This window comes from Carettochelys insculpta, chromosome 6, assembly GCF_033958435.1.
Source record: "Carettochelys insculpta isolate YL-2023 chromosome 6, ASM3395843v1, whole genome shotgun sequence".
In the NCBI taxonomy this organism is placed as follows: Eukaryota; Metazoa; Chordata; order Testudines; family Carettochelyidae; genus Carettochelys; species Carettochelys insculpta.
Window position 1 is genome coordinate 88,831,256 of NC_134142.1, and position 17,271 is coordinate 88,848,526.

The 17,271-nt window shown below is 43.2% G+C and overlaps 1 protein-coding gene across 3 annotated transcripts in view; it reads left to right on the top strand.

Moving 5' to 3' along the window:
- The window catches only part of EXT2 (exostosin glycosyltransferase 2), a 120,411-nt gene that overhangs the window by 42,461 nt on the left and 60,679 nt on the right, over positions 1-17,271 (top strand). For all 3 annotated transcript variants that reach the window (XM_074997530.1, XM_074997531.1, XM_074997532.1), the window contains one exon: positions 9,865-9,996. In XM_074997530.1, coding sequence (XP_074853631.1) covers positions 9,865-9,996 — 132 coding nt within the window. The remainder of the gene's footprint in view (positions 1-9,864; positions 9,997-17,271) is intronic.

The window sequence follows — 17,271 nt, forward strand, 5'->3', positions numbered from 1 at the left end:
GCAGGCTGCTGTCTCTTGTCTCCTATAAAATTAGTTGCAAATGCTTCTGTCTGAGGCACCTCATCTAATAAAACAGGGGTGGGCAAGCTTTTGTCCAAAGGGACACATCTCAGTATAGAAATTGTAGGGAGGGCCATGAATGCTTATAAAATTGGGTGTGGTATTGCAGGCTCTGGGTTGTGCCAGGAATGAGGGGTTCAGCATGCAGAAGGGTGCCCTGGGTTGGGACTGAGGGGCTTGGAGAGTGGGAGGAGAATCAGGATGGGGGCAGGAGGTTGAGGTACAGGGGGACTCTGCTTCTAGGAGTCACTTTGGATAACCACTGCCCTGATCCTGAACCTGAGGCTCAGTTCCCCTTCTGCTCCCACACAGAGGCAGGGCCATGTGGCTTGTTGCACTACCTCATCCTCAGGCACCATCCTCATGTGTCTCATTGGCTGTGGTTCTTGTCTAATGGGAACTGCAGAGCTGACACTTTTGGGAGCTGCTGCAAATGTGAAGAGGGGCAAGGTAGCCCCCCAGTCCCACTCCCTGGCAGCCGCATGGAACCTTTGTCCTCAGCAGGAGCTCCTGGGCTGGACTAAAAGGTCCAATATGCTACATGCAAACTGTCGGATTTCCTGATTGCCTACACCTGTATTAAAATGATGGGTGTATCGGTACCTGATGAATTCAAACACCTTAGGGTTTCTGCAGTCCACGTGATCAAAGTTGTAAGGCTGCAGATGAGTAAAAGGAAATTGTGATGTGATGGTTGTGTCATGGGGGTCCTGTTGAGACTGTCACCAAATGGACTGATCATACCACTGAACCCACCTCCCAGCCCTCTGGCATGCTCCACTATCCTGCCCTGCTGGGTCAGAGACTCTGGCCTTCTCCGAACAATGGCAAAGAATTGGGGCAACTGCCTCCAGCAGTGTAACGCACACTGAGAACAGCTCACCTCTGGGAAGGCTCAGTCACAGGGAATTGACACAATACCCTGGTGCACAGCCCCAAGAGGTCCAAAACCTCAAATAAATCCATCTCAGTATTTGTAATACTCATACAGGGTGAGCTCCTCAGTGGTTCCCCTTCAGTGAAAGCGCGCTGCACTGCTGTTGGTCATCTGCCTTCATCCCCCCCACAACAGTTACTTACGCTGAATTGATAAATGATTGTATTAACTGTAAGAAGGATTTCAGATGTTGCAAGTGATAATAGACAGATCAAAGTAATAAGCTAAAATAAAACAAAACATTCTAGCTCAACCTAATTTACTAAGATAAATTGTTACAAATCATCATGTCTCACCCTAATTCTTATTTCAGGTGTCCTTCGTAAAACAGAGCTGATCTTTTTTTTAACCTGGGTCTAGCAGCTTATCTCCACTCCTGTCATTAGAGCCCCTCCCCACCCCCGGCTTTTAATGTGTCTTTTTGATGTGGGGAGCAGTCTGTGAAGCCAGCGGAAGACAACCATTGCTTGCTTCCCATTCCTTATATAGTATTTCCCCACAGCAGAAAGTCTTTGTTTAATTTCCCCCCATCTCTGTGGAAAAGTAAAAAATTCAAGATGGATTTCAGCACCAGGTTGCATGGTCACTTGTATTTGTAGGATCGACCACAATCCAAATTTACAAGAAAATCAAGACTGTTCACAGATTATTGCCTTGAGCACTGGGCCATTAAGTTTCTTGAGTGCTACTAATGGCCTTCATTAGTGCATCTAGATATATAAATGGGCTTATAAGTCATAATTCTAATTTCATATACAATAATGATACATGCACATAAATAAAATTTGCATATTTGGGGATTACAAGCTCTCCAATTATAGGTCACAACCAAATTTGAATTAACCATATTTGAGTTATGCATAGTTATGTTCAAAAGCACATTCTATAAAAATATGGAGGTAGACCATCACACAAGGATTTGGATGCTTTGGGTCATTTGTTCATGAGATTCCAAGAATGAATATTTGGGCAGTGTGATATTTGGGATCCCATGGGAGCCAGATGAGGTGACTCAATTACAGTGCAGTGCGCGAAACAGAAACACCAATCCCCAAAGCTGGTGGTTATACTAATATTTTATATTTACCTACCCAGCACAAAGCAGATTCTGTATCACCCTTGTGGTTAATCAGAAGTCCAGACAGGGCAGTTCCTTTAAAGTACCCATCCTCAGGCTTCCACCATAGCACCCAAGTCAGATAAAATTCTACTAATCCCAAAGCACCACATACATTACCTTCCAGGTTGTTAAATATTTCAGGCCTTATCCCAAACACACGTGTACAGCCTATTCTTATTAGCTAAACTAAAATTTATTAAAAAGAGAAAGGAGAAATTATTGGTTAAAAGATCAATATACATACTGATATGAGTTCAGTTCTTCAGGGTCAAATACATAGAAGAGATGGGGATCTTGTAGTTGTAGATGAGTCTTTTCAAGTCAGTGCAGTTATAAAGTCAAGGTCCATTACAAGGGAACCAGGAGCTCCTGGGATCTCATCCTTTATGGCTTACAGTTTTTTTGCATGAGCATCTGAACAGACATGCGATAAAAAAGGTCCTATCCAAGGGGACTTTATATGTTTGTGGCAGCCTCTGAGCCTGGGCGAACACAATAGGCTTTTGACATAACCTTCTGTTTCCCAATCATTGTGGCAAATCGTACAAGGTAATTTATCCATTAAACAATTCACATACAGTTTACCATAACTTTCAAAGAGACAAACAATAATAATACTTCAATCAGATTTCAGCACAAATGTTAATATTCTCTTCTGATCTTTGAATCAAAGTGATAGTAACAGACAAGGATTGTTCACAGCTCAAGATCTGAGTAAACACCTACCATTCCAATGGTCTAATAATGCAAGTTTACATTCCAAAGTGTTAGTCCACCTAATGTAATAGCTCAGCTATCATTTACACATCTTCCTAACAAGTCTTTAATAGTCAAGCCTGGGTTTGTCAGCCTATGAACTGGTTAACCCTTTCTTGTCACCTGCTACAATACTTCTGTCAGATAACATCATAAGCAGTACATTGGAGTGAGGCTTGCCAACAGGGCATGGCAAAGGGGGAAGTTGCCTCCGGGCTTGCCCAGAGCTGTGGCTGCTACTGCTGCCAAAGTAACAGTGCTGGCAGCTGGAGTTCAGGTCCTTGCCGCTCTGTACACATCTGTGGAAGGGAGGGTGCGTGGGCAGGGCTGACTGCCTTAAGCCCCACACCTTACAACTTTGTCAAGGGTTGGGGAGCTGGTCCCCTCTCTGACCTTGCCCCTGGGCTGTGGTGGCTGTCGGCCTCAGTGATTGGAGTGACACCTTTCTATTTTGCTTTGCAACTATTCTTTCAATCCTAGTTTTGCTTGCGAGTTGATTTAGGCTCTGTCTTACAAATAATGCTACAGCGCCTAGCTATACTCCAAATTTAGTCTTCTCACTCCTCCCCCTGGTCTCCCCCCCATTCTGGACAAATGGAATTGGTTGGATGTTGGGTTCTTTTTTTCTGGAAACTGACAGCTTAGCAGAATGGCAGCACTCATAGTGAAAACTTCCTCCATGCTGCCTTCTGCTGAGAGTGTGTACACATTGCAGTCAGGTTTACAACTTCTGGCTAACCAGGGATCACCTTTGTAGGGAGGAGGAGAGTTACGTCTCCATAGTTCATTCAGTTGTTGATTACTTTGTGGGACTATGAACAAGGGTGGCAAAGGGTATTAACTACAGTGGTGTGTTTGTAAAATGGACTGTAGGAATTGGACTGAGACTATTTCATTTTACATAGGTTTCTTGAACAGCCATTTAGAGATATTAACTTAGCTGGCAGTCTAAGCCTGGCCTCAAGCATTCTGGGTCATTCTACATTCTTTGGGCTATCTAATCTCTTGAATATAAATGTACTGCAGATTGTTGAAGGTAGACTTTCTGGCAGATGTGCTCTTCTTTTTCCACCCTGCATCTGTTCAGTATGTCTTGCCCATTAAGTAATGTGGGAAGGTCAGGATGGTTGCAAGTCCTAGTTGCCTGCTTATGATTCTGTGCAGGTTGCAAACCTCTAGGTTGAGAATTCCTGAAGTAGTGTCAGTTCTCCATTGTACTTTTAACAATGTATATTTGAGCCCAATTTTTGTAGTTAAAGTTAATTGATTTTGTAGGCACCAGCATTTAGGTAGGAAAGAGACTAGCGCAGGGTTAAACTGAGAATGCTTTAGAGAATTCTGGAAATGCTTCTGCTTTCCTTTTTTCATAGCTGAATTTAGTATTGTCATGGCATATTTTTAAGATTATGGGTACCTGGTCTTGAGAATGCCCATTGTTACTGTTGGATTGTGCTGCTGTCCTACTAGGTGTACTACTAAATGATGCCAGATACCCAGAATCAGCAGAATGTCTATCTGCTGAAACAAGTCCCTTGATCAGTCCTCTGCAGATGTCTTGTGAAAGGAAGCAAGTATTTTTGTCACAGCCGTGATATAACCAAAACCAAATAGGAAGAAGGGGCTTTCAAAATCAGAGGGCTGTTTTGAAAGGCCCCCAGCTACACAGGCAGCATGCATTTTGAAACCTGCAGTTTCGAAGCATGCGCGACCACCATTATGCTAATGAGGTGCTGCATATTCATAGCAATGCCTAATTAGTATATCCCGAAGTGCCACATTACTATAGCCCCTCTGAAAGGAGGGGCTAGTGTGGCCACAGCCTTGGTGGCATAAACTATGTAGTTGACCACAGAATGGAATTCCTCTTGCTTGTCCTTTAGCCTCCTTCACTTCAATAATAGATGGCCCATAAGACAGAGTAAAGAGTGCTCATGTGTGAGCCATTCATGGGGGAGAGTTTGTGATTTGTCCCTGGACACAGAAGCTGTGTCTACACGTGCATGCTACTTCGAAGTAGCGGCACTAACTTCGAAATAGCGCCCGTCATGGCTACACGCGTCGGGCGCTATTTCGAAGTTAACTTTGACGTTAGGCGGCGAGACGTCAAAGTCGCTAACCTCATGAGGGGATCGGAATAGCGCCCTACTTCGACGTTCAACGTCAAAGTAGGGACCGTGTAGACGATCCGCGTCCCGCAACGTCGAAATTGTGGGGTCCTCCATGGCAGCCATCAGCTGGGGGGTTGAGAGACGCTGTCTCTCCAGCCCGTGCGGGGCTCTATGGTCACCGTGTGCAGCAGCCCTTAGCCCAGGGCTTCTGGCTGCTGCTGCTGCCGCGGGGGATTCATGCTGCATGCACAGGGTCTGCAACTCGTTGTCGGCTCTGTGGATCTTGTGGTGTTTAGTGCAAGTGTGTCTGGGAGGGGCCCTTTAAGGGAGCAGCTGGCTGTTGAGTCCGCCATGTGACCCTGTCTGCAGCTGTGCCTGGCACCCTTATTTCGATGTGTGCTACTGTGGCGTGTAGACGTTCCCTCGCTGCCCCTATTTCGATGTGGTGCTGCGCAACGTCGATGTTGAACATCGACGTTGCCAGCCCTGGAGGACGTGTAGACGTTAAGTCGCCACATCGAAATAGGCTACTTCGATGTAGGCTTCACATGTAGACGTAGCCAGAGGGTGTCAGTGTCGGATCCAGGAGCAGAACTCACGTTTTCTCTATTGCCTCTCCTGTGTTTGGACCCTGATAATGGACTATGATGTGTATCATTGACTCTCCACGCAATTCCTACTGTTTTTGTTACCCTCTGATGGAAGCTCTTCAGTCACATACACTGTAAAATAAAAAATTAAAATTATGCTGAATGAAACAGAAACACAGGTATGTCCCTAGTAGAATAACTTCCCAATAATGCTTAGTAATGTTTGCTGGACAATAAAGAATAGCTAACCATGTTAATCAGTTCTGCTTTATAAAAACAAACAAGGTGGGAAGGAAGTAACAAGCCTTCAGAACATCTGTGTGGAGATTTGCAAACCTCTTCAAAGGTTTTGGGTTCTCCCGTAAAGAAAGTATGTTCTTAAAAATAAAAGCCATATGTTGAAACAGTTTCTAGTTCTAAAACTGGTATCAGAGAGGGAGCCGTGTTAGTCTGTAGCTTCGAGAACAATAAGAAGTCTTGTAGCACCTTATAGACTAACAGATATTTTGGAGCATAAGCTTTTGTGGGCAAAGACCTGCTTCATCAGATGCATCAGATGAAGCGGGTCTTTGCCCACAAAAGCTTATGCTCCAAAATATCTGTTAGTCTATAAGGTGCATCTAAAACTGATAAATGCACAAATATTAGTCTGTAGAGCGTAAATTCCCTTTAACCCCCACCCACTGTCCTGTTGAAAATTGGGCATGTAAAATCCCATTTAATTGTTAACTGATTAAACAGTAGGGGAGTGTATGCCAGGAACGGGGGTTGCTCCGGCCAGACTTGAGCACTCCTGCCTGCTGCATGCCGGAGATGGAAGCTGCTCTGTCCATCCTGCAGCACTATCTGCAGTGGCTCCACAGGGCTGGAGCAACGCTCTTCCCATGCTGGGTGAAAGGCTGCTCCAGCACCTACCAATTAACGAGTTACCCATTAACACCCCTAATGCAAATGTAATTCTGCCTGACACTGCAAATATCTTGCAGCAACAAGAAGTGGGTTCAGATGAATTTCTGCTGTAGTCAACGTGAAGGAGAGAGTGTCTAAATAGGTTCTGCATGTAACCATTTGCTGGAGGAGTTGGTTACTATAGAGGTGAATAATCATCAGTCTAACGTTGCCAGTAAATATTTACCAAATCTGGAGAAACAGAATATACCACTTGGCAGCTGAAGTAGCAGGCTGGGTTCTGAAGTTAATTGTGTGTAATTCATGCTGCAGCTGTACCTTGGTGGGCTACATGGAATTATTTCTCTAGCAATTAATTTATCTCATACAAATTATAGGTCTCTGAAACTACTTATTAGTAAGTTAACACACAGATATGTTCTGTCTAGAGACTTGTGCAGATGCAAAATTTGTGATCCATAAAAATGATCTGTAGGCACAGATAGAAAGTGGATATCCACAGATTTGCAGGGTATTGGGTCTATTAATTTGCGGTCATTAGATTTTGGAAGGGTTGTTAAATTGACGGCCGTGGTCAAATTTTATCCTTACGTTGTCTGTGGTTTTCTTTAGGAAGTTGTGTAAGTCATTTGTAATTTACCCTTTCTGTGGGTAAGTCTACTGTGCAGTTAAAAACCTGTGGCAGGCCTCTGCCAGTTGACTCAGACTCATGAGTCTCAGGCTAAAGTGGTGTTTAACTGCAGTGTAGACTCTGGGGCTTGGGCTGCAGCATGAACTCTGGGATCTTCTTACCTTCCAGAATCCTAGAGCTCAAACTCCATCCTGAGCCTGAATTTCTACACAGCAATAAACAGCTCATGAGCCCAGGCCCTGTGAGCCTGAGTTAGCTGGTCCAGGCCGCCTGTGACTTATTAATTTCAGTGTATGCATACCTGAAGTATCATATTTTTCACTTTTATTGTCCAGGTTTCTGGGGGCACTAAGGGGATTATTTAATTTTTGCAAAGTGTTTTAGAGTTCTAAATATTTATTTTTTATAATATGGATAAATTACCATATTTCTCCTGCACTTCCAGTTGGGTATACTATTCATATCTGGCATAAATTTGTGGGCAGTGCTGATTTGGTTTGTGCATGAAAGAGAATGCATTTCTGTGGTGAATAACGTTATTCAGACTATATATGGTTTTCAGGTCTGCTGATGGTGAGGGAGGGAGGGACAAAAGGGGCAACTACCCCAAGGCCTGGTGATCTTAAAAGGACCTTGGGCTCCTGGCCGCCACTGCTGCAGGAGCAACAGCAGCTGGAGCCTCAGGCTCTTTAAATCTTCCTGGAACCCCAGATGGTGCGTGCCTGGCAGTGCTGAAGAGCTGAATGAGGCAGTCTCTAGCAAGCTCTACCCCTTTCCAAAGACTCTCCTCTTCCAGGGGCGCAGAGCTGGACCTTCGTGTCGTTCACAGGCCTGGCAATTGTATCGGCAACTCTGATGGTTTGTAAAATGCTTTGGGTTCCCTCTGGGGGAAAGTATAAGTACTTGGTGGATAGACTCATCTGTCTCCTGGAGGAAGTCTTGGAATATTCTTAGGTGTTAAGGCCTGTGATTATTGCTTTTTCCTCACAGTAAGTAAAAAGTATCGTAGGTACTATACCCATTATCTTTCTGTATAATCCTCTTCCAGATAAGCCAAAGGTTGTTGCCTTTTGTGCCATTTGAGTGGCTTTCCACTTCCATAGTATAAAACCAAAACATTCTGAAGAACCTGACTTAAAAACTGCCTCCAGAGTGAGGTGCTAGGGGTGAGGACTTGACAATAGACCTCTGTTTTCTTCTCAGTTGTATCACTAATATTTAAAAAAAAAAGGAATTGTGCCATATCTCAGGAACATGAATTGAGTCTGGTTGTGAAGTTGCATCCTCAGCACTTATAGAAGGAAGATTTGGGTTTTATGGCACTTGTATATGTTGCTGTTCAACATGAATAATCCCAAAGAGTGTTACAAATTGTACATAGAGGAATCACTTGGCTCTTTCCCAAAGAGCAGCCGCCTGTAGGATGCATTGTACAACTGTAGGAAACAGTTCAGTTTTCTTATCTGGAAGCCTTTTCTGCCAAGACAATGGGATTCCCCAGAAAAACTCGGAGGAAGATTTGCTGCTTTGCTAACCTGTCACTAGAGCTGGGTGCATTGTTTGAAAAGTCTTCTGGCTCTGCAAGCTTTATAAGCTGCCAGTGCATCTGGAAATATCTTTCCTATCACTTGCTCTTCTATCTAGACACACATACACACTCCTGTAGGCTGATGCTAAAGTATGGGGAGATCATAAAGAGAGGTGCCTTCTTAACACTTCAAGGTGCTGGAAATTCCTGCAGAAATAACTAAGCTCAGGATATTCCCTTTTATTAGGCCAAGGCATTGGAGCTATGATCATTGGCAAAACATACTTCATTTTGGGTTGGATGTAGTTCTTTGATATCATTTGATTCCAAGCTTTAAAAAATCTCTAATACAGTATTGCATCAGTCAGCATATTCATTACCACACCCTGTTTTTCCTCTAGTACTAAGGGTTTGTCGGGGTAGAATCTGGATTGAAATTTTTCACAGAGAGTTTCAGCCTAGAACTGAGTTATCTGTGAAGTTTTATGGGCTTATCTGCTTGCCTATCACATTTATTTTCAAGACCCTCAGTTCAGGCCAATGGCAAACACGTTTTACTACATCCTTGTTGGAAACTTGCCAGGATAAGGACTATAACTGATTTGCCTACCTGTACATTTTTATATAAAAAGAAATGCTAATATTTGTTTGCATTTCTATATTCTTCGTAGAAGAGTAGCAATTACTTGTTTGGCCAAGTATACCAGCAGCAAACCCCTTCAGCAGATCAGTCATTCCACATGCTGCAGTTACAAGGTAGCCATATAGGCTGCTTCAGTTGGCCTTGGGCTGCACTGTGGGTTTCCCCGAATTATGAAAAACAAATATAACAGTAAATTATTCTCTTGTTGACAATTTGCGGGGAAAAACTGATCATAATAAATATATAAAAGCAACTCGCTCCTTCATATATTTGCATGGAATTTTATTACAGTAGCTCAGTCACAAATGCGTTGAAATGTTTTCCCCTGCATTTCCTGTTGGATTTATTTTATTTTTTGTTCTACAATTTCAGTTAATTTTTTTCAATAATATTTTTCAATCTGAGTTCTCCGGCCTCTGTGGAAACATCCCTTGTTTTAGTGAATCTGCCTCTTGATTTAATTTTCACCTGATTTCTCAATGGCATTGAGCAGATCGTGTATGAGAAACAAAAAATGATTAATAGGCATCAGGTCTGTTGAGTTAGCAGAGTCTAAAAGTGTATTTCATCCTTTCCTTGCAGGCAAGGTGGTTCTGGGAAGCGTATTTTCAGTCGATGGAAGTAATTGCTCTGGCCACCCTTCAGATTATTAATGACAGGATCTACCCGTATGCTGCCATATCTTATGAAGAATGGAATGATCCTCCAGCTGTTGTAAGTAGAATATACTTCTGGGATTTAGTCATAAAATACATTTTTTAATTTCAGGTCCTTCCTGAGTAGTGTTTTATGTATCTTCGTAACTTTACTATTTAAAGATTTGTTTTATTTGTAAGCCGCACAAAGTGAACATATTTTTATGATATTTAGGTTTTTATAATATTACTTGAATATGTTTTAATTTTTATGTGAATTTGGTATCTTTGAAAGTGAAGAACTGAAGTGATAACATCAGCAGAAGCCCCATGGTATACATAGATCCTTTGTGAGCTTTCCTCGCATAGGTCAGGCAAACCTCCTCTACCTTCAGCTTGCAGTTTTCTTCTCTCTATAGTTGTCTTCTCCTCACAGCCCTGTGATTGTATAACTCTGGCATTCTAGTAGTAGACCTCACTTGTAGGGAAACTAATAATCATCCTGAGTGATCTGACTTTTTGGACAAACTCATTCCATTTGTTTCTTGGCCAGGATTTGAACTGACCTCTTTGAAGAGGAAAAGTTATTAAATTAATAACCCTGTCACTCTATTGAGATCTACTCTATTTTCTTAATAGAATTTTGAAAACTAATTTCTCCTATAGTTTTTATTTTATACATAAATACAGAAAAATTAAGAGCTTTTTCCTTTTTCTAAACTATCCTAGCAAAGCTTAGACAAAAGGCTGGAAGGAGGACAGTTTTCAGCAGTACAGGAGACGAGAGCTCAGAGATAGCTTTTTAATGTTAAACTCCTTAGATTGGTGAGGCATTTTCAACAGGCTCGCCCTGAGTGGGAGGTAAGTGTAGCATTGACAGATGTCTAAGGTGAGGTTAAGATACGAAAGAGGGAGGAAGTTACTTAAGAATGAGGGGATCAGAACACCTTAGTAGACAGTTTATACTATGCATTAGCAAAGTAAGAATGTCCTGACACATGGTCTGAGTTCCATGATGAAAGATAAATGGAGATTTGGAAACACCTAGGATGAAAAGCCACCTCTCAGGCAGCTTCATCTCTGCTCTCCCTCTAGTAGGATACCCACTGACTTCAGTGACGGTTTCTGTGGGAGACAGTTTCTTTCTTTTTATAACTTAATATTTAGAGAAGACGGTCTTTCTTGCGATTCTGTGGGATGAAAGGTCCTAAAGCACTTTATAAGAGATTAGCCACCAAACAAACACAGCAACAGAGTGTAGTACTGAAACTGGTTAGCAGCAAGTAGCAACTGTACACAATAGCATAATACAAGAAGTAAAGAGGAGTACACTATGCATCTGAAACTGCAGAGAAAATGTAAAGAGACACAAATAATTCGCCATACTAGAACTTGTCCATCCAGATGTCAGAGTGAGACTCTTTCGTGTCCACAGATGATCAGTTTCTTGGATTTATATTTCATCTGAAAGACTCTGACTACATTCATGAATATTTTTCTTCTTTCAGTATGAAGAAATCATAAAAAACTTCCTTCCTGAGCAGTGTAGGCTCCGTATCAGCCAGCTATGTAGTGCTTTCTTGCAAGCCTCTCTCAAAGGAACAGTAAAAGAAAAATACAATTCACATCAGGAATTGATCCTTGTGTTTAATGGCTCTTGAACAGACCCACACTCATGCATCTGACAAAAAGCGGGTCTTTGTGCACAAAAGCTTATGCTCCAAAATTTCTGTTATTCTATGAGGTGCCACAGGACTTCTTGTTGTTTTTGAAGATACAGACTAACTTAGCTACCCCTCTGATTCTTGACACAATTCTGTGACATTAATGACCATGAATTTTGGTAGATAATTATCACTGCAGCATGAATACATATAAAAATATAATTGATTCAGTCACTTCATTTAACTGGCAGAAGTCTGTACTGTGTATGTTTTTACCCTTGCTCTAACAGTGGAAGCCAGTAACTGCAGCCTTCAGTGGCTATGATTCATTCATAGTAAACATTTTTGTTTTAGAGATATTTTATCTCTAGGATTTGAGCTAATTATCATTACAGCCTTCTAGGCAGCCTCCTCCAGAGAGTCCAACTAATTTATAATTTCACACACTTTGGGCAGCAAGTATTTGTTTAGTAGCTGCCAGTCAAGGTAATAAATCATTGAGTTATTTTTTAAATAGTTGCACTATCCAGCTGTTAGAATTCCAGAGATGGTCTGTTATTATCAGGAGGAATTAAGTCCTGCTTGAGACACAAAAAGCAGGACGTTTCAGAGAATGATTGAGGCCCAGGCCACTTTGGCCATGTCTACGCTACAGAGTTTTGTCAACAGAAGTGGCCTTCTGTCGACCAAACTCAGGAGCGTCCACACTGCAAACGCGTTCTGTCGAGAAGCTGTCACCAGAATGCTGCAGTTTCCCTGACAGAGTTCTGTCACTCTTGTTCGAGGCATAACGCTTCTGTTGACAGAAAAATAGTATAGATGCTTGGGGAGGGAGGGCATCCTTCTGTTGACAAAGAAGTCCTCCATGGTATTGGCCACCTGGAGCGGGGAGACACTATGTCCACCTCAATCACAGCTCTATGCTCTGCCCCACCAGCCAGCCTTAAGGTGGAGGAGCCCTAGAAACCCTGCACCGGGAAGTACTAAATGTGTGAACAGCCCAGCCAGCATGTGAGCTTGCAGCCTGCTCATGGCCACCCCCTGCAGCCGACACAGGCAAATGGTGGCCTCTCACTCCACCAGGGATGTCCCCCGCCCCTCCAGAGAGTGGGGAGAGGATCGCCAAGATGCACCACTGGCCAGGAGGAGGCATGCCCCATCCTGGATGGATCCTGAAGTCTGGGATCCGCTCAGCCTTTGGGCTGAAGAGACAGTGCTGCTTGACCCAGCCACTAAAAGGCAGAATGCCCCAGGCTACACCCAGGTTGCAACAGCCCTGGCAGCTTGAGGACACCCCGCTTGGACCATGGAGCAGGTCCGGGTTAACATTAAGGAGCTGCGGTAGGGGTGTACGTGAGCCCAGTATGAAGGCCGCCAGTCAGGGTCACGACAGGCCCGTGCTACCGGGAGCGACGTGAGGTACCCTTCCCGTGAGTTCTCTGGACACATCTGGGGAGGCCTCCACCCTGGAGTCGGAGTCCCACCTGGGAGAGCAGCAACTGGACGATGAGGGTGACACTGTGTCCCTGGCCAGCTAGGGGACCCTCATCATTAGCCTGGAGTTGGGCGCCTCCTCCAACCAGGGCACCTCCAGGGCATTGCTGGACCTTTTTGAGGGATAATGAGGGATAAGGGGCTGTCAGCAAGGTGCGGTTGGTCGACAGACCCCCCCACCCCCATCTACAAAACTTGTTTTCTGGTGACTGAAGCCTTTGCTGGGAAAGCGATCACATGAGAGTATGCAAATGAGGTGTGTGATTTGTAAATGAGCATCTCATTTGCATTGTTGAGTGTCCTCATTTGCATGACCCTGCCAGCAGCAGCATGCTGTGTAGACATAGCCCAGGCGCACAGGAATTAGGTAACAGGAAGACTGTGAATTTCATTTCGGTAACAGGCAGACTGTGGATTTCAGTTCCGGACCAGGAGCCTGTAGCTGTGGGGTCATGCTTGTATGAGAGGCTGAGAAATGTCTTTCTTTCTTTGCTGTTAGCGCCAGGACTGTATCTACCCATTACAAGTAGCCTCAGCACGGAGTTCATGGTTTTGTCTTTACCTCTGCTAACTGAGTTGGTATTTTTTTCTGCACTGTTTGGCACCAGCGCGCCATGTGGCAGCTAGGCTGTTGTGGGGGGAGGGGTCGTGCTTGTGTGAGAGGCTGAGAAACTTCTTAGAGGTTTACATATGTGCAGGCTTCCCCACCCTCCCCCTCAAGCACCATGCATTTGGGGTCCTTCCCACGCCCAACCACATCACATGGCTAGCCCCCAACCCAAAAAAAAGAATGTGCCTACCATTCAGTGCTGCCCATGCTGCCAAGCAGCACCATGTCTTGGCTTGCATGTGGTGAGGGTTCCAAGGGCAGGAAAGATTTTGGGGGGCTTGCAGCTGCCTGGGGGAAGTCTCCCTGGTGGCGAAGACTTGTGGGACCTGGCTGCCATTTGTGGGGAACACCTCAACTGGCCTTCTACCCAGCAGCCCCTGCCACAACAAGGGAACTGGGGACTACCTGTGGCTGGGGGGGAAATCTCCCCTGGCGGCTATGAATTTTGGGGCCTACGAGCCACAGACCCCACACCCCACCACCCAAAAAGATTTTCAGGGACCATGTCAACTGGCCATTCAACCTCCAAAATACCAAACTTCCCCAAAATGGCAATGAAATTTGTCGAGCCCCATCCACCGTGTTGGCCATGTCTGTGTAGTGAAAAGGGAAGCCAAAAATCTCTTTTCCTAGCCTTTTCTCTATTTTTTTTCTAACTTTGGACCCCTTCACACATGGAAGAGTAGGTGGAGGCCAGTTGAGAACCTGTTGGCTTTCACAAAAACCAAGAGATTTCAGCCCCATCCCCCATGTTGGCAATGTCTGTGTAGTGAAGAGGGAAGCAAGAAATCTTTTTTCTCCTAGCCTTTTCAAAACCTTTACCACCTAATCTTTCTTCAGACTTTGCATTGTCCCTGTATTATTTTCAGGGATCAGATATAAACAAGGGAGAGGGGACAGTGGGTGGAGGGCCAGTTGAGAAGATACAGACTGCTGGGAGATCCCAGGGCACAGAAGCTGTATAATGCACTGTGAAGCGAAAAACCCTTCTTCGCCAAATCTCTTCTTTCAAAATCTTTACTATCTACTCTGTCTTCAAGCTTTGCATCGTCCCTGTATTATTTTCAGGGATCAGATACAATCAAGGGAGGGGGGACAGTGGGTGGAGAGCCAGTTGAGAAGACACAGACTGCTGCTTTTTATAAAATCTTTCATAACTCAATTACAGCTACAGTTTTAAAAAGCAATTCAGTTATAAAAGCAAGAGATTTCTGTTAATTTGGCGATCGTTCGTGATGCCTTCCTTTTGCCTGCAAAAAGGTTGATTGCTTACCACAGGAGGCAAATGAGGGCAATGCAATGTTGGAAGATGATGTCAAATATCCATGACCACTTGTGGGGCATTTTTTTTCCCATGCTCCACCAGCGAAAATACCCAGAATGGTATGGGTATGAGGGAACTGCGGGATAGTTCCCACAATGCACTGCTGCAACAGTCAGTATTTGTGGGAGCAATAAGTTGACTTTGTGGGGAGCACATGGGTAGGTGAGGATATGCACATTTGAATTTATAAACCCAGCATTACAAAATCAGTTTTAAGAAATTCGAATTTATCTCGTAGTGTAGATGGAGCCTTAATTTCTTATTAGTGCTGGTGGGAAATTATGATATATTTGTGCATGCAGATTTGACACAGTATCTTTTAGTAGACTGAAGGGTGTCATCACATCCAAATATGAAAGTAGAGTGAGTAATAAAAAGTTAATTTGTGACTGCTACCAGTTTACATATGATAGCTGTGTTCTGGGCTAAATGACTGTCAGGCTGAGAAAAAGTACAGCAGGTAAACTCACAAACTTTGACATTAATGTTCTCTTAGTCTGTAATATAGTTATTAGTCAGTTAAATGGGAGCATCCCCAAGTCACGTTAGCGTTAATAGTGAAGTATGCACTCATCTGGGCTCCTATGAAACCCTCATCTGTTATTGGCTTTTGCCTTCAGAATTTGCCATTCTTATTTTCACAACAAACATGGCTGACTCATCATTCACTTATTCTCCCTCCTCTTTCTGTCAACCCTCCTAATTCTACCTTTTATATTGAATGCAGGTGTATCTACCCTCTAGTTGCATTCTGCAACAGAAACTGGAGTGACAGATTTGAGAAGGGGGACAAAAGATGGGTCACATATACTTTGAATACATTTGTGGGTGGTTCAGAGAAGACAGTAGTTTTTTGATACCAAGGGATTTACAGCAGCTTATCAGAGGTCACTGATTAACATTAACATTGATTATGGACATATCTGTACTCTGGATAATAATTCTCCTGAATGAATTAGAGAACTCAGATATGCTTACAGGTAATTATATAGGAAAGGCCTGCTTTTATTGGAATACGTGATATGGGATTGGGCAGCTGTGAAAAAGGAAACTTGCCTTACTGTTTAATGTAACAGCATATGAGAGCCAGCTGTGTCTGGAAAGTTCATCACTCCAAATATGAACTAGTGAGAATTCTTATCGAGGCTTCTAGTGATCCTAATACAGATGAACATGTCTATCTCTCAGTCATCATTCATGTAGTGTTCTTATATGTAAACATGCTTTGTGCCCTCTAAATTAGTCTAACTCTCATAGAGTCACTACAAATATCAGAAAAAAATGTTCAGTAATGTGCCCTTACCATTTTACAGAGTATGTCATGGGACAAATGCTATCCAGTCTATATGTAAAAAATAGAACAGTAAAAGTGATTGTTTTTCCACCTTAACAGTCCACATAACTTGTTCAATTCCTGTAACTCCCTCCCGTATAAAATTCTGCTGTATGAGGTTATCTTGATTTGAGTCACCTTTTCTTTTCAGTCCCTTGTTCCCAAAATGTGATGTCATGCTACTGCACTTTAATTTGAATTAGTTTATTTTCATTATTTATTTATTTAACTGTAGAAAAGGGACAGTAACCTGTGCAAGAGCTACATCCAGGAGTTTGCCAGAGATCAGAATATTTCCTTAGGCAAATTTCTAACAATCTCATCTCTGAGGAGGAATCTTATGCTTCCACAACCCTATCTCCAGCTAACTGGCAACATATTGGGATTGGTACAAAATGTAGGCTACTTCTCTAAGCTGTTTTCATTTTAAGGTTTACTTTGACCACACCATCATCTTGAAATGAAAGTTGGAACTATGCAGATGATTATATATTCTTTTGAGCAGAATTCCAATGATTCTGTAATAGGCATTGCTATTGTTTTTGACAGTGAAGATGAAAGTGGTGTTTGTACACTGTAGTTCGTAGTGAGGAGGTTCACCGCTAGGTCTGCGTGTAGCTCTCCTTTATTTCTGTTTCCTTCATTGAAGCCATCCCATGCTGAGTGTTGCTGCCACAGTGGTGAATAGCAGCACTTGAGTGTTCTTCTGCATAAGGGAATGTAAGTTAGCTTGGACATGAGTGCATGTGTAATGCGTTGCATCTAAAGTATGTTATGCATCAGAGAAATGATCAAAACAATTTCATCTGGTGGTTGGTTGACTGAAAGTTTTTATCCCTTTTTTAAAATAAAGGTTTCCACATGGAACAGCGCAACATCTGTGTTAATAGAGCCTTCCATTGGAGTTGCGGGAGAAGGGAAAAATAGTA